The sequence below is a fragment of the Lissotriton helveticus genome, chromosome 3_1 (assembly GCF_964261635.1).
Source record: "Lissotriton helveticus chromosome 3_1, aLisHel1.1, whole genome shotgun sequence".
NCBI lineage: Eukaryota > Metazoa > Chordata > Amphibia > Caudata > Salamandridae > Lissotriton > Lissotriton helveticus.
In genome coordinates this window covers 1,381,101,885-1,381,120,433 of record NC_136061.1, presented here as the reverse complement: position 1 = coordinate 1,381,120,433, position 18,549 = coordinate 1,381,101,885, and the positions used below count along the sequence as shown (strand labels likewise).

Here is an 18,549-nt window from a genome sequence, read left to right as displayed (position 1 = left end):
CTAAGGTACTCCAAAGGCAGCCCCATGGGCAGGGTGTAGTGTAATTTAAAGCGTAGGACATGTACTGGTGTGTTTTACATTTCCTAATAGTGAAATTCTGCTCATTTCATTTTTTACTATTGCAAGGACATGGGGATTGCCTTGAAATATCTTTTAAGTATAATTTCCCGTTTGGAGAAGATATAGATTTGAAGTTTGGGGTCTCCAAACTCACTATTTAAAAATACACCTTTTGGTGAAGTTGGTTTTTTGAATTGCGTGTTTGAAAATGCCACTTTTAGAAAGTGTGCATTTTCTTGCTTAACCATTCTGCGCCTCTGCTGGTCTATAAAATACAGGTCTGGGTTGGCTGACAGTTGGGCTCTTGTGTATTCACTCTAGGCAGTCACACAAAGGGAGGTGTGCCTTGCAAATCATCATCATCATTGATAACTTTATTTCGGTCAACACAGACCATAAAAGTGCACATAAAATACATACGTACATGCAGAGAATAAATAAAACAATAAATAGTAATTCCAGTAAAATTTGAACCTAAAATGGATTAAACCTTGGTAGTTATCAAGATATACAAAGTAAAGCGAATAAATGTACACTGTAGTTATAAAAAACGTTTCCGTCTGCGCCACATACCAAGTAGAAACCGTGAGATAGCAAAAACAATAGGGGGGTTGGTGTCGTACCTTGGGACCCTACAAGCTTGGGCACATTGGCTGAAGCCTAAGTTCCTACAAAGTGGGATCAACCAATATTTTCTTGTTGCCTGATAAGCTGGGCAAAAGAACAAAATGTGGGGTACATCTTCTTGCTTGTAATTACATGCCGGGCACATAATATTCTCTGTATTAGCCCATTTAGAGGTAAATACCCTAAGTGGGAGACTACCGATCCTAAGCTGCATGTAGAGTTTTCTCGCAAGTGGAGGATAAATTATATCCAAGAAATCCTCCATTCTAGATTAAATTTTTACTTGGAGGAACTCTACCGTCAGTCTTCCCACGGAAGTACACCGCTGTAAGGACAATGAATTCTGGTACCTAAAATGGCATAACAGCTGAGCTTTAGTTATCCCTGGGCAACTTTCTTCTGGATTATCCCACAGCTCAGGTAGGCCAAGCCTTGCATATCCTGATGGCCCATCACCAAGCTGATGGGCCTTCCTGAGCTAGAGTGGTGGGAGGATTTGTCACTGACACCTGAATAGATAGGGCTGTGCCAGTCCTCACACAAAGCTATCTCCACACCCAGTAGTGTGTCTGACGCCAGGTCAGGGACAGGCAGGGTCTTGTGAACTACAAAGACTTTCCTTTGAAGTTTGCCTACTTCAAAGGCAGAAAGGGGTACAAGTATTGGACCTCTGACACCCCAAAATCAGAACACTTCTGGACTGAGGACATTCTGCCAAGAAGAAGAGTTGGATTCTGTAGGAGGGACTGCCACTCTGCCTGTTGCTTTGTTGTGCTGGCCTGCTGCTTCTGTTCTGGGTGTGAAAGAGCTGTCCTTTGCTTTCTACATCCTTCTTTCAAGGTTCTCCAAGGACTTGCTCGAGCTTGGCTCCTGCTATGAAGTCCCAGGGCCATCAAAGACTTCACCTACAAGTACCTGGGCTCTTTTGCTGAGAGTTCTGATTTACCAAGTGGTGCCAAATCCAGTTCTTGGGCCCTTGGAAGTGTAAACTCGATGGGGCACCTGCCTTGTGGCTGAAAAAGTCACCGCAGCATGAGTCCTGAGCACCATGTCACTGATGTCTGTGGCACCCGCTCTGACTCCGAGGCAACACCGTCTTCGCAGCTGAAGATTTGACGCAATGCCTCCTACATGGCTGTGACATTGACCCAGCATCTGCTTTGGCGCTGTCACATCAACGCAGCACAGCTGGATTTTTGACGCAACATCCCTCGACGTCACATCATAGTAAGGAACCAAGGCCGCATGTCTGGAACTCGACATATCATCTCCCCTTCCAGAAAGAAACCAACGCACCTCCCCTGCCAGTAAGGAACTGATGCATCCCTTCCCCTCTGTAGTAAGGAACTAACACATTGTTTTACTTTTTGGGTGCCTCACATCCCCTGCGCCTTGTACCGTCTTTGATTTTTGACACATCTAAGGTACTTTGTGCTAGAACAACCACATCCATTGAATTCTATGGACTAAAGATGCTTAATCTTTTAAAAGTTATTGTTTTACTTGTGTATGTTGGATTTTTGTTGTTTTGGTGTTGTGTTATGCAGATAAATATTGGCTATTTTTCTAAACTGGTGTGGATTCCTTTTGTAGGGTTTTCACTGTGTTATTGTGAGTGTGTGTGTGTGTGTGTGTATACAATACTTTACACATTGCCTCTGAAATAAGCCTGACTGATTGTGCCAAGCTTCCAAAGCGTTGAGCAGGGGTTGTCTTAGCTGTGTGACTCCCTAGGGTGAGTGTCCTTACTTGGACAGGGTGCAAACCCCTTCCAACTAGAGACCCCATTTCTAACACCAGGCATACACCTTCCCTTATTATACATATATTTCACCCCTAAGGTAGGCCCTGTATAACCCACAGGGCCTACCTACAATGTATCCAAAAGGCTGGACATATACTTTCATGTTTTATATGTCTTGGTAGTGAAAAATTCCCAAAGTCGTTTTTCTCCCCTGCAAGGCCTATCTCTCGGATAGGATAACATTGGGACACCTTATTACATCTTTTAAGTGTAATTCCCAATTACGTAGAGATGGCTCTTCAAGTTTGGCGTCTTTGCCTCACAATTAAAATCACAACTTATGGTGAAGTTGGATTTTAAATTGTAGTTTTGAAAATGCCACTTTTAGAAAGTTAGCATTTACTTATTTTAGCCATTTGGTGCCTGCTGCCTTTCTCTGTTCAGTCTGGGTTGGGTGACAGCTGGTCTTTGTGTATTCTATCCAAACAGCCACTCATAAAGGGAGCTTAGATGTGTCTTGTTGGGCCATCCTTAGAGATGGGAGGGAGGAGCTTGGCATAGCCTCACACTTACACCTGAATAGGCTGTGTCCTGTCCACACACACAAGGCTGCATTATTCCCTGTAGTGAGTCTGGAGCTAGGGCAGGAAGAGAGGACTTTTGTGCACTTCAAAGCTTTCTTTGATGTATCCCCCAATTCAAAGGTCCATCTGGGTATAGGTACTGGACCTCTGACACCATGACTTTAGTACTCTTCTGGACCTGTGACCATTCCCACAGGAAGAAGAACTGCTGTGGTGCTGGAATGAATACCACTCTGCTGGACCGCTGCTTTGCTGGACTCGTGCCTTGCTGTTCTTTTGCAGTGCTGAGCTGCCCTGCTGCCTGTTGTACTACTGCTTGGGTGAGAAGGACTGGACCTGCATCACTTGAACCCAGATTGACTACAAGGGCTTGATGGCTTACCTCCTGATTGAAGCCTCGGGGATGCCAAAGACTTCCAACTACCTGCATCTACATTTGAACTCTGCAAGCTGTGAGTCTGCCCTGCCAAGTGGTGCCACCCCAGTCCTGGACACTTGGAAGTGAGACCTAAGGTGCTTTTTTCAAGTCAACTCACACACATATGCCCAGTTGAGACCTGGGTGAATAGTATGTAGTGTGCAACGATGTCTCAACAGGTATTATTTAGTTGACAGTTTTACTTATAAAAAAGCATGCACATAGCAAGTTGCAAGGGAGGAGGAACAAAGGGAGCCAAGATACTAGAGAACAATGAATGCACAAATTATTATTTTCTTGTATTTGGTCATAAGATAAAACAACAGCACTCTGTTACATTAAATGTCATGTAAGCTGTACAGAACTGTGCACAAGTGCTCGTGAAAAAGATGAACAGCGCTAGTCACAAGTGGAGGGTTATATAGAGTGGAAGATAGCGCAGAAAAGAACAATATATACAGTAAACTCTCCTTGGCTCCCATACATCAATACAATATTGAATAGAGTTGATTTATGGGAAACACAAGGATGACACCAAAGATTGCGCTGCAGTTCCTTTCTGCACCTTCTCCAGCAGTATATAACCCTCCTCTTTACTTCCTCTTTCTATGTGAGATGCATTCTGCACCAACTGTCATTAGCATATTATCTACAAACAGATGATAAAATGGAGAGGATAAATCAAGAAATAGAGATTTATTTAATATATTTTATTCAAGACCAGTCATCCTGGGTAATTCATTTATAGCTCGTGGAAATCTGCCACAACTGTATTCAGCATATTTCAGCTTGACTCCTTTGTTCGGGCTCCATGGTTATCATCCATGTTTCATTCAAGAAAATTAAATCAACGCTGTGTGAATCCTTGGGCCTGAGAAAAGATTGCACAATTGAACACTATACAATAAAACCATCATAGAAAATCTGATGAATGCCAAACTAAATACAAAGAAAAGGAAGTCAGAAGAAGAAAAGCTCCCAACTAATAGTTGGGAGACACAGTATGGTTATCTACAAAACGCAGCAAACTTCATGGAAAACTAAAATTGCTGCCCATATTTATTGGTCCATTTTCAACAAGCAGGATCATCGGTTTTGATGCTATTAAATTCCATACACAATGAAGATATATCTTATATTTCACATATCTCTGGTCAAGTCTGTTAATTTGGTATCCAAAAATGAGAACTTCCTTCAGCCATCATTCAGGGTTATGAAATAGAATGGGAAATGCAATTCTTTTGACAATCATTATATAAGGCTGAAATTACAATATTTGATCTAATAGAAATTACATAGTGCAAAGTTCATTGGAAACCATACACAACGTTTATGCATCTCACTTAATTCGGGAAAGTTCATAGAAGACACCCTGGTAAACCAAGACATAAAGAGAACTTAAAGGAGTTGGTACTTGCATATCCCGGAGGATTGTTATAAAAGTTTCCGAGGTAGTTTAACGGGTTGCAATTGAAAGACCTGGAAAAAAATTGTTTCACTTTACCACATTAAGTTCTCAACAGTGTTACTTGGTGCCCATTTTGAATAGCATGAAGGTCAATATGGCTCCTGAAAGGCTTTGGGATGCCGCAAAATGAAACTAGGAGAGAATACCACGAGTCTTGGGCTTTCACATCATGTGGAAAAGCGAAGTTCTGTCAGTATAGAGTTGCTTTCCAAAAGACTGGATCATGGTTATCATCGGATTTCGTGCTTATAGCTTCATTTCATGTATGTGCTAGAGGTTTTTGGGAACTGTAGCAATTTGTTAGGAATACTTTAAGTTTAGCATTTCCCCCATCGCTACTTGTGATCCTTTAAAGACCTGTAATCCTTTGAAAATTTAAACACATCTGAAATATTCCTCACATGCAGAGTGTAACCGTCCAACTTTTTCCTGGGACTTTCATAGATTGGATCCTAACTTGTTATGTGAGAAAGAAAGGCTATTGACCAGTGGTTGGGGTCACCATGTGGGAGATGTTTTGAGGATGGATGGTGTGAACTTTCTGTTACAGACTATCCATATTTTAAACACTGGTCATAACCAGAAAATACGCCCTGTTGGGCCCAGTTGACTTCCTGGACATCAAGGTAATAGGACAAAAATGAGAGGATGGCGAACTTCAAAGTATTTTTCAACTTGCTTTTTGTCTTTCTTCATTACTGAAAAACGTTTATGGAGTTAGCTCAGAATAAGCAATAACTTAATGAATGAATTCACAGTACATGGAGAAACCATGTGCATTCCCCCAGCAGTTAGTGCAACTTATAAATAGTGTCATTCACATTGACACATTCTTAATTTCACATCAAGAAAGTGCCACCTTTTTACGAGGTGCCCAATTTCATCATAATCATTATAGGTTTCCTGGGTAATTCTACCTGTTCATTTAAGTGAGAGTAGAACAGTCAATTTGCTTGGCACCACCATTGGGCATATGAGGCTTGTAATTTAAGAGTGTTATTTTTTTTTGAGCCAGTCTTTTGTAGCTTGATATCCCAAATGGCAATTTGAACACAAAATATAACATCTACATAGATATGCACTGCAAAAAAAGAGTAACCTATAGCTTGGTTTTCTTTTCCGTCAGCTGCAGCATGTTTTCATCACTAGGTGGCTGCTTTTTTTCTTCTTTATCTTCTAGTTCTTCTTCCTCTAAATCAGATGGTTTCACCGGTATGTAGAAGTATCCCATGATGGAGAAAATAATGCAGACAGCAAAGAGAAGAACTGCAAATAGGACGAACTCAGCCCACTGCAACAAAAATGCAATTACTGTAAGACCACTGTGCTGCCAGATAACTTGTGACTGGACAAATATCAGAATTTGTAAAAGGGCGACACATTATGATTCCAGTTATTCTTCACATTTATGGTTCCCCCCTTCCCCACACTCACTAAGTACACTGCATATAGGTGCTTGCAGTTGACTATATTTCTAATTGCTACAATGAGTCTAGAAAATTGGGAACTGTAAAAAGGCAGAGTATGCTGATACGGAGAGTAGCATATTCAGTTTGAATGTATGGTTTGTTTACAATTCCAATAATGTTAACCTAGAGTGCATTTCTAATTACAAACCTCTGTAAATTAAACTGACATTCTTGAAAACATTTTTAAACCCATACATTTTTGGAAAGAGGTAAAGAGTACATTACGGTTATACCTATATTGGTGGCAGTATTATTATTAAAGTAAACTTAAGAAGAGGAATACCTTTTGGGCCCAGTGGTTGATTTGTAATTTTTTAAAAAAAAGAAAACTGGATGCAGGGGTAGACTTTTTTCTTTGGAGCCCACGACCAGTGCTGTATAATGCAGGGGTTGACAAATATCTAGTCTGGCTAGTCACAATTTAATCTCATGCCTCTTTCCTCTACTATGCACTTCCTGTCTCTTTATCTCACTCTTACATGGCCTTTTCCATCCCTGTTTTCACCCCATGTCACTGTTTCCTTTTCTTTCTCTTTCCCTTTATTTTTCCCTTTTCTGACTTTCACTCTCTTGGTCAAAGTCTGAGATTAACAATATAAGTCTTGTTCACCAGAAATAATCACTGGTGTCCCCACATGCAACCACTAGCACACAGAAAGCACTGTTGAAGACAGGAGGGCCAGAGGCAGCCGTGTGCCTATATCACTTTACTAATGTCAAGGGGAACAGTTTGGTGGGAATAGGGCTACTGGAGTGTGCCAAAAGTAGACCCTTTAAAAAGTAGGTTAATGCTCAATCACTACATAGCTTCATTAGTGAATGCTTTCCCATGAAATAAAATCACCTAACAAGATACTTAAAGTGGAAGAGAGAGCATACGGTTTCACTCTCATCAGACTGGTAGTCTTCAGATTCGAAAGTATCACCAGGTAATTTGTTCTCGACTACCTTTTGCATTGCTGTTCCAGGAACCAGATAATCACACAGTACTTTAATATTTTAATGAAATAATCCTTCATTGACACACTTCTTTCCCCTCCTCTTCGGTTATGGAATAATTTTACCCACCTTTATTATCGTTTCTTTATTATCGTTATCGTTTCTTTGATCTTCTGGATATTTTCCCTTTCCTCTGACCCCCATCTTTCAAGCAGTCACCTTTTCTCTAGTTGTGACTGTACGCTTTTGTTAATGTTTTTATATTTTGTTTGCTTCACTCTTACAGTGCTGGACTGATTCATTGAAGTAAAGATACATACTTATATTTACTTATTGACTTCCCACTTTTTTTATATTCATCATTTGCAAGTGGAGATTTACACCTAAGTGTAGACTTACAGATCTCCACCTTACAAATGAGGGAGTGGGTACTCCTACAACAGAATATATGAGTACAAAAGTTACTACTAATAACTTTGCACCTATTGATGGAGATCCCTGCCACCAATTTGGAGTTCCCCTAAGGGGAAATTATTGGGGAATGTAATACAGTTTGTTATTATTTAAAACATATTTTAATATACAACATAAATCTAAAATAATTTAAAACAATGTTAAACTGACACTCATAAAATACTAATCTATATATTAAATCATTAAATATAATTTATATTAACATTGAAATATTTTCAATGTATTTGTGAATATTAACTTAAAAAAATAAGTGAAACAATTAACCACCCTCACTAACATTTTTCTGTAATACTCAATAAACATGTTAAAACGAAACCTATTTAATTTAAATAATGTGTATTTTTACAAAGTTAAAAAGTCTAATTTCTTATATTTTATTTATTTTTTATTGTGAAACAAATTTAAACAATGGATCAATATTTAATATATAATCAGTATAAATATATATGTAATTTTATAAGACAAACTATTTTAATTAACTCAACATTAGTTCCTAAGATGTGTTATTTTAATTACCTGACCCAATTATTTTCTATGAGAATATGCTGCAATACCTATGAATGGATATGTGTGGTGTTTAGCTTACTCCAGGCCTGTAGAAAAGTACATTGTAGCTTGTTTTGACACTTGTAGGCCCATAGTAACTTTAAAATTGTATTTTGTGAATTACTATGGTCTTGTGGGAGTGTGTGTTTGCATTAGCTAGGGCATTCCCATACTCCTCTTTAAATGTCACTAACCCCTTCCCTTTTAGTAGTAATTATTCCTCATTTCCTCACCACCCCCACTGTGAAGTACAGCTACTAAAGTGTTGATTTTATGTAGGCCCTGAGCCATCTTAGATATGGGAGAACACCATTTTCTAAATCTTAGACAATTTAAGTCGCCAACTTTCCCGATTTATGTAGCATCATTGTCATGTCTGCTTTTTGATGCAGATGTTGCATGACCTTAACTTTCTAAGAACATGTTAAAGAGGCAATTCATTCGAATAATGACATAGATGTAGCACCTGATACGACATCCGACTTTGTCAAATGTCTCCTGTTCTAAATGTCAAGGGTAAATAAGAACAAATACAGACATATAGTCGAAATGATGTAGTATGAATTGACGTCCTTTTCCCTTATATGTTCATAAGGAAATGTCAGGGAGGCACAACTTGGTGTACATAACCTATGCCAGACATTACTAAACTTATATCAGAAATTCAGAATTTCTGATGTGAATCAGTATATAAGGATTGCCACTTGACCACTTGCCCACTTGTCAGGAGAGGCCCTTTACTTAGATTATTGCACGGGATTCTGCCAGAGGTGGTCTCACCTTCTACCAGCTCATTTCACACTTTGCAGATGCTACGTTTTGCGTGATGCTGATTATGCCGACTCCCAGAGGAAGACTGCAGCGTATATTTACCCTTCACAATGAACACTGTCTTCACGCCGCCACTGATAAAGACAGCCTTTGCTATAACAAGCTATGCAGTGCATCTCTTCCCCCTAGGAAACTATAGACTGCAAGATACTCAGGCTTCTATGCTCTCTTAGTGAAGTGCACAGAAGCAGAAATTCAGGTGTTAGGTTCTAGAAGACATTTTAATAATCTTAGAAATTTTCATTATTCACAGCGTGCCTTTCTGCGGCTTTTATAATATTCGGTGTAGTTGTTTTAGATGTACTGAGAAACAGGCTTTTCCTGTAGTAATAATTACTTTTTACTTAAAAGTGTTTATTCTTCTTAGTGCAGTGCGTGTGTGGTACTGAGAATATGGAAAAAGGTTTGTTTCCATTACCACAATGCCCCTTATCCCTTCATGGGAGTTGTTAGTAACTCAAAAGCAATACCTTTATTTTCAATAACATATTGAATAGTGTTTTGTGGGACTACAATAACCTTTTTTTCACATTCACCAGTCACCGGTGACTGTGAAAGCACACCATGTAGAAGTATGCCAGTAGTTTATGCAAGAATTGGTCCTGCCCACATAGCAGTAAATTTCTATGCGTGGAGATCTTTGCCACTGTGATGGAGATCTCCGCACAGGACTGATAAGAGAGGTGAAGGTTGTAGTATCTGGCTGTAGAGTGTTGGGAACGGAAAAGTTGCGAGGTACTGTTGGACTCAAGTTCCCCTAAAGAATGTTTTATTTGAACAGCTTGTCAGTTGCTGCCTATTCTGTGTCACCGGCAGCTTGCCGTGTGTTCACATTGACTAATAAACCTACCTTTGGAGAATTCATCTTGCTTCTTCATCCTTCAGTCATCACATCTTTTTTGGCAACGAGGATGGGATTTGCCAACACTGACCCAGTTGTGTTCCTCAAAGGAGTGTAGGCATTTTCGTGGTGGACTGCCCAGTCTAAATTGTTTGCGGAGCACACGACATCACAGTTGAAGGTACAGGGGCAGTGGATATGTAGCTGACAACTGGTGAGTTGGCACCCTGCTTGCCTATAAAAGTAATTTTGGGATCCAAAATCGTGACGTCCGGACTCCTTGAACAGTCATTGAAAAGCATGCACATTTATTAGGCTAGGTAGCAAAGGTGAGGCAGAGGTGGACCCCGGCAGTGAACCATGATGCAACTTACCTGGTGTCCCAAAACGTGATGGCCATCTTGGGAGAATAGCGGTGACACTGGGCGCATCATTGTAAGGTGAACTGCCATCGTAGGTTAAATGCAATGCACCTTGTGCAGTGTCCCTAAAAGTGACACCCATTTTGAGTTTATGGAGGCAAAACTGGGTGCATCACTGAAACGCTTCCAAACTGGTGCTGTGTTTCAAGAGAGTGCGGCTTATTTCTCCAGCACTGATCCATACAGTGTTGGGCATGTCCAAATTCCAAGATGGGGCCTTTGCGCTGATACACACAGGAAAGGAAAGTGGGTCACACGGTAATTATGATTCAGCATTTTTCACTGGCGCTTTCCCGCACAGCTTGCAGTCAGATTTGTAATTTTTGTGTCTGATCAGCACAGCTTGCTGACACATTGTAATTAATTAAGCTATTCTCCAACCTTTATGGGGACAATGTGTGCTTTCTGCCGCAGCTGTGATATTAGATTATTAGCCCTTAGTTTCCTTTCAGAGTGTGGGTGACACGTTTGGTCTACATTGTTCTTCTAGTGCTGCTGGTTCAATAATTATAGATGTTTCCTGACTATTCACCCTGTTACAGTGATGTGCACACTGACTACTATTGTGTTAAGGAAAAGTGGGTGACTTAGGTGTATGGTTAGCTTTTATGTACAGCGGTTCCACCAGTTGTTATATCTATTTGTCATACATTTGTTTTACAGTGTAAGGCGGCAACTCCACCCCCACCTTTCTTAGAAACTCCTGGTGAGCCTTATATAAGATAGAAACAATGGTTCCATGCCTTGGAGACCTATTCAGGTGCAACTTGGATACTTTGTTTTCACGCTGAAAGGAGGAGATATCTACTTCTTCATTCGTTTGAGGGCAGAACCATATTGAAATATTTACCTGAAATAGTAATTGAGGAAGGAAACAAGTTAGATGAATACCAGAAGACTGTAAGACAATTGCAGACTAGATTTGATATGTATTGAGTTTAATGATGTAATTTAATTTCTTTAAAGGATTCCAAATCCAGATGAGGATGTAGTCACGTATGTAATGGTGCTAAAACGGCTTGTTGTGGAATGCCAATTTTAAACTTCTTCTGATTAATTAGTAAGAGATCGATTTATATGCCATTTTAAAGACAAAATGATCAAACAGAAGTTATTATCAATGAGCAATCCTTCATCAGAAGATACCGTCAAAATGTCCCCAAGTATTGAGACCTCGCAGTTGTCAGCCAAAGAATTAGAAGGTAAAAGTCCAGAACTAGCTGCCCTTGTGAAGACGAGTGGTAGTAAAGGTGTTAAAGACTACAAGCAGGCTGACACCCCCAACTCACTTTTCTCCCAGCAAAATACATATTTCCGTTGTGAAAATCATACACATGTAAAAGGGGGAAAGCAATGTCCCTCAGATATGTAACTTGCAGATTATAAAACAGACAGGGAGATTATGCAAAAGTGTGTGAGTCTTCCAAACCTAAACAACAGTCATCAGTCAAATGTGTCATGAATGGTTACATTTAAGAGGAAAAGGATGTAAACACTGGCAAAGAGCTAAGAGATATGGTTTTGATTACTCAGGACCTGTATGACAGTGTATGGCCCACTAGACTACTGCTACTACCTGATCCAAAAAATGTGTCTTATGTTGAATGTAATATTAATTTGAGTGGGTATATTGAGGAAATATTAGAATTCAAAGGTTTGAGAATAGCTGGCAAGATTTATGTAGCCCACAAGAGGCTGAACTTCTTAGGGTGGTAGCACCTAGAGCATTTGGGCATGATTCTCAAACCAGGTGCAAAGGAGCTGGTGTTAGCTGTCAGAAAAAATGTGGATTTGGAAAAAAATATGAATAAATATCCACGTTTTTACTGACGAGTTGAGTACGATTCAAAATTATAAACACACTATAATAGAAAAAGAGGACTCAATATTTGTGAAGTAGAAAAGGTTCTTGAGAAAGAGTTACCCTCTTTGTGCAAGTGTGGTATTATGGAATTCATTGATTTATCGTCGTCATTATCTTCATTGGTGGTAGCTCACCAACAGAATAGAGAACAGAGGGTCTGTGTAGACCTCTGTTGCCTTAACACAAAATTTGGGTGGACTCTCACCCTTTACCCCAACAACAATGAAATCTTAGCTGGTTTAAAAGAAGCCAGGAATATTTTCATAATTAGACCTGGCTTCAGCGTACCTTCAAATTGACTTGGAGCCAGAATAGAGAAATTTTCCAGTCTTTGTCTACCCGTCTGGCACATACCAATACTGTTGCATGCCATTTGGGTTGGCCTCTGCAGCCTCAGTTTTCCAGGGAGTGATGACTAACATGCTGAAAGGAATTCAGGGGCTATCAATTTTCAAACATGATGTGTTAATTGTTGCCCCGACAGGCAAACACATGATGCCGTACTGGAAGAAGTATTAAAAAGATTCCAGATCAAGTGTATTGTTCTAAGGAGAGATAAATGTGTTTTCCTTACTTTCGAAGTTGAGTACTTAGGCTAGTAAGTAACTAGCTGAGGTATTGCACCCAAACCAAGTCTAGTTGACAGTATAATTCACACTAAACCTCTTTTGGACAAAAAAAGGGTTGAAATAATGTTTAGGCACGCGTGAATTCTATTCAAGGTTCATTCAGAATTTTGCAACCAGGTTGAGACCTTTATCATGAATGTTGATGATGGGTGTCACTTTTGAGTGGAATGCTGACATTGCAAAATATGTTTGAATGAGTAAAAGAGCAATTGACATCTCTGAAATTATTGAAACACTACGATCCAGAGTTACCGTGTGTTATAACTGTGGATACCAGCAATGTGGGGCTAGGAGCGGTCCTTAGTCAAAAGGAAAGTGCAGATGTTAGGACAATTGGTTATGCTTCTTGTGTCTTAACAGGTGCCAAAAGGCAGTATTCGTTCATTGAAAAATAACTTCTTGTCTATTGGTCGGCAGTCATGAAGTTTCAGAATTATGTCTGGGGAAGGAAATTTGTAATCCAAACTGACCTCAAGCCATTAATATATATTCTGAGTGTTAAAAATGTTGGAGGTTTTACGCTGCATATTGCTCGATTGGCATAGAAACTGTTACAATTTGATTTTCTACTGGAATACATTTCTGGTAGTAAGAAAGGTTGTGCAGATTTCTTGTCAAGTTCTTCAGAGTGTGTTGAGAAAAACAGGAGGATTGTATAGTTGTAGCTGTAAACTTACCACAAATGTGTGCTTTCACAGACCAGGAATGGCTCAAAGCTGTCATGTGTTATTTCCCCATGACCATAGTCATGAGGCATGTGGAGTCAGGTTGGCCATGGGAGAGGAAACTTGACTTTGATTTAAAGACTTCCGAAAAAGTGGAAGAGGAGCTGTCAGTGGAAGATGGTCTGTTAGCGAGGGTAAACAAGTTGGTGCCACCTGTTTCGTTGAGGAAGGCCATCCTATTTTGAGCTCATGAGGGTATTTGATGAGCCACTATGATGAAAAGGTGTGTGAGGTTGTCCATTGGGTAGACTTCCACTGACAGATAAATAGACCAGGTAGTGAAGGAGTCATATGTTCCACCAATGACAAAACAATGAAATTGCATACACCTCTTTTGTGTCCCATAGGCTTACCTTCTGCCACATGGGAACATGTAGGGATTGATATTGTGGGGCCATTCAATTAATTGGATAGTTAATATAGGTTTGCTTTGGTCATGATGGGATTATTATACTAAGTGGCCGGTAGACAAATCTGTGATTGAAGTTGCGTCAAGAGTGGTGGTTGGCTTTCTAAAGGATGTGTTCATAAATGAAGGTATTAGTGTCAAACGATGCAGCTCAATTTGTCTAGTGAGGTGGAGCTTTTCTTGAAGACCAGTGGTGTTAATCATCTCAAAACCTAAATGTATTACCCTCAAACAAATGGACTGGTTGAGCGAATTATAGGGTGTTGGGTGAGTGTATCCAGTCGACTGTTGCCAACAAGTGTGTTGTAATGAATGCAGTCAAAACCATGTAGTGATTTTATCATAAAACTCTGCATGCGTCTACTGGTGTTTCACCATTTGAATTGTTGCAAGGACGAAGAGGTAACACATGCTTCTGTCCAGTTTGAATGAACGGATTGGTTAAGTATGGTAAATGGCAGATGAAAGTGCAAGGAGAAGAGTAGAAGTGGCGCAAGACAAACAGAAAAGGCATTTTTATGAGAGGAATAACACACCTCTATTTCCAGCCAGAATTTGCCTGCAACACTGTACCCAGGCTGGGAGTCACATGGACTCATTATCCCAGCAAGTCCACAGCATCTGCATGCGCTGAAAAAGAGCCAGTGGTCCCCAGAGCGAGCTTGAACGCTACGCTGCCATTTCTCACCAGCACTTGCCTGCAACACAGTAACAAGGCTGGGAGTCACACAGACTCCGTATCCCAGCAACCCCACAGCGTCTGCACATGCTGAAAAAGTGGCAGGAGTCCCACTGCGCGCGATGAGTACGGGGACATGCCCGGGCCACGTCCGGTCCAAGCCCAGGCCAAGGGCGGGCCCGTCCATGTTCGTCATCACATAGAAGAGGCTGGGCTGGGCCACTCCCCTAACGCCTGGATTTTGGTTATCTGCATCGTCCAACATTCAAGATGGTAAAACAGAAAGCAAAAGTAAATGAACAAGGGGGTGAAATTACCAATAAGCTAGACCCCTTCCTTTTGGGAGCGGCGGACGTCGTCTCAAAAGAGATTGAGATTACGGAACGGCACCTCTCGCTTGAGGAAGAAAGATCTTGCACAGACTTTTATGGTCATGGCTCTCCTTTATCCACCTTAACCCCTGTAGTACCTGCTGGTGTTGTCTTATCCTCAGATATTGGTGTAGAAATCCAAACTCAATCCCAAGATAGCCCACCAATTGAACTTCCAGTCAAAAAGAGGAGGGGGAGGGTGAATAAAATCATTGCATCAAAGACTGCACCAAAGTTAGTAAGACCTTTGAACCCTAGCGATCAAGACACTGAGTCCCTTCATTCTTCCAGCTTGGGGGGCACACCACAATCACTAGACAACCTATGTGGGAAGCTGGAACACTCTTTTTCTCGTCTCTTACAACCGCTTTTAACAAGACTGAGAAAAACTGAGGATTATGTGTCTTTGTTGTGTAGTAGTTTTAACACTTGTGCTGTGGGAGGGGGGAAGGTGGGACAGGCACAAACAACTAGCTCTGACTTTTAGAAATTTCCGCTACCCACCACAACTCATTCTGCCGTTTCTAATGTTTTGGCTGCAGATTCTGTGGTCCCTGTACCAACACCAGGAGTACCGAAACTACCCATTGATAGCAATTACCTTGCTACGAAAACTGATGTACTCCCGAATAGGATAGAACAGAGGTGTCCCCCGCAGCCTTTCCATCTCCCAAATGTGCGTCTACTCCCGCATTCCCCTTCAGCTTTAGGCCACCCTGTTTTGCCAGAGAGTGACGCTGTTCATGCTCGACCGCTTACAGATAATCTTCTTTCAGGTGGTGGCAGTCTAGGTCCTCATTCCAGGAGGCACACTAATAACCAACTGGTTGATACAGTCAAATCAGGAGTAAGGCTAAACCTCCAACCAGCAGCCTGTCCCTTCGTTATAGTATTAGCAAATGTACCAGAACTAAAATTGAACTAACAAAAAACTACACAGCAGCTAAACCATAAAGCCCAGCATTGGCTTTTTAAACATACAGGGGACAGCTTTAATCTATATCAACATCGTATTATGGCCAGGAGGGTAAATTGGGTAGGAATGGCTCCTAAAACTATAGGAGGCAATTGTGTTATTATTAATTTTAAAAACCAGCCTATGGTAGGTGACCTATTAATAAGGCTACCAAGTGTCCCCGCTCTCTACTTGAAAATCTGTGCACTCCTGTTGGGCTTTTTCTATAAACCCTGCAGACCACCTCAAGTTCTATCCCATAAAATAAACAACAGCCACTTACCCTTACGTCCTTCTAGCCAATATCCCCCTCAACCTATTACATTCATACCTCGTAGGAACAGGTTTACTTTATTGGAGGACACAGTTGAATGTTATTGACTTGATGGGCAATGCCTAACACCCCTCAATGATGATTACATGGTATTTCTTAATGGGTATTGCAAATTTCACACGCCTGCCATACCCTCAACAGCCGGTCGCTCAAACGGAGGTCTATTAACATTACTTTCTAATACTTTTCCCTTAAAGGTCAAAACATTTTTTAATATGTCACCATTTTACCATATCATTCTTTTTGAGTCTCACAAACATAGATTTTGGATACTTATACATTTTTATAATAATAATTTTAATACCAATCAAGCAGTGATCTTGGGCCCTTTGGGAAAAGACTTTGCTAATTTAGAGAAAGTATATCATAAACCCTGTGATATAATCTGGTTAGGGGATTTTAATGCTCACTCTTGCAATAAGATTAATACACTAGCATATGGGCTAGTAGACGAGGATGGGGATTTCATCCTCCACTTTAGCCACAATGATTATGGCAATGCCTTAAATAGGCTACTAATTTCAAATAACCTTGTAATGTTAAATACTTCTGAAACCTGAACCTGACAATTGAACTTCACATTTTATACTCACTCCCACTTCTCAACTCTTGACTATGTTTTGGTCTCAGACTAGATAAGGAAGTTCTTCACCCAATTTACAATCAACTTTTATGCTTTTAGTGATCATGCTGCAATCCCATTTCTTATTCCATCTTTACAAAATAAGGAACATTGTTTTAACCTTCATATTAAACCAGTGATTGCAAGGGAAAATGGGATTGTCCTGAAGTGGGAAAAAAGTCAATACTGTGAAGTTTGTGGGGAATATAGTCTGCAAACGAACATCAGAGATAATGATCTGTTTAGATGCAATGACTGATGATGGAATGGGGAACAACGTTTACAACACAACTTTTACAACGCACTTCCATTATAACAAAACTTTTACAACGCAACATCCATTACAACGCATGTCATTACAACGCAACCATTACAACGCATGACACTACAACGCATACCATTGCAACCCATACCATTACAACGCATAGTACCCCTACACTATCCAACACTTACCCTACTGTTGCACCCCCTGGAGTTAGAAAAGTAATTTTTACCCCTACACTATCCAACACCTACCCTACTGTTGCACCCCCTGGATTAGAATAGTAATTTTTACCCCTACACTATCCAACACCTACCCTACTGTTGCACCCCCCTGGAGTTAGAATATTAATTTATACCCCTATACTATCCAATACTTACCAATTATGCATTGTAATGGTATGCGTTGTAATGGTATGCGTTGTAAAGGTAGTATGCGTTGTAATGGTAGTTTATGGAAATTCGTTGTAATGGCATGCGTTGTAATGGAATGCGTTGTAATGGATGTTGCGTTGTAAGAAATGCGTTGTAATGGCATGCGTTGTAAAAGTATGCATTGTAACGACATACAACCGATGAAATAACTACAGATTTTGAGAAAATTCTATTAGAAATGAAAAACAACCTATTACGCTCCTTATCTAATGGGCACCGTAAGGGTGCCACCTGATTTGATGACAAATGTGCAAAATCACTTAAGAACATTCATATGGCTTTAAAGACAAAACCTAGAGACCAATATTTGGTCAAGTCCTTACGCCAGCTATACAAGAAAGCAAGGTTATCAAGGTTAACATTTTTAAAGGAGGTCTGGAGGAAAAAATTATAAAGGGCTGCTGTATTAAACATGCTTTTTGGACACTGATCAATGCACTGTTTCTGAGAGATGAACTAAGGATGAAAACAGATCATCACGTGGAGCAGGAGGCATGGGTCACACATTTGGAAGGCCAGTTTGGTAACACCCAGGAGGTAACTGTTCAACACCCCCTTTAAGATTACCTGGATCAGAAGATAATGTCCTGTTTACTCTGGAAGAAACTAGATACGCTCTTAACCAGTTTAAAAGAGCGAAGGCACCTGGACCTGATGGTGTCGCAATTGATTTTTTTTTAGATAATCAAGATCTTTGGGCACCACTTATCACAAATGTTTTGAATAAAATTGACCGAACAGGTGTGTCGTCTTCATGGAGGATGGCCATAATTGTACCTATCTACAAAAAGGGGGACAAGACAGTACCAAAAAACTATAGGCCCATATCTTTATTAGACTCA

The 18,549-nt window shown here is 40.3% G+C and overlaps 1 protein-coding gene across 1 annotated transcript in view; it reads right to left on the bottom strand.

The window, feature by feature from the left end:
• Positions 1 to 4,122: 4,122 nt before the first annotated feature.
• The window catches only part of SLC15A2 (solute carrier family 15 member 2), a 603,602-nt gene continuing 589,175 nt past the window's right edge, over positions 4,123 to 18,549 (bottom strand). Inside the window, exon 23 of the mRNA XM_078682022.1 lies at positions 4,123 to 6,192. Within this exon, the coding sequence (XP_078538148.1) occupies positions 6,001 to 6,192 (192 nt within the window). The 3' untranslated portion in view covers positions 4,123 to 6,000. The remainder of the gene's footprint in view (positions 6,193 to 18,549) is intronic.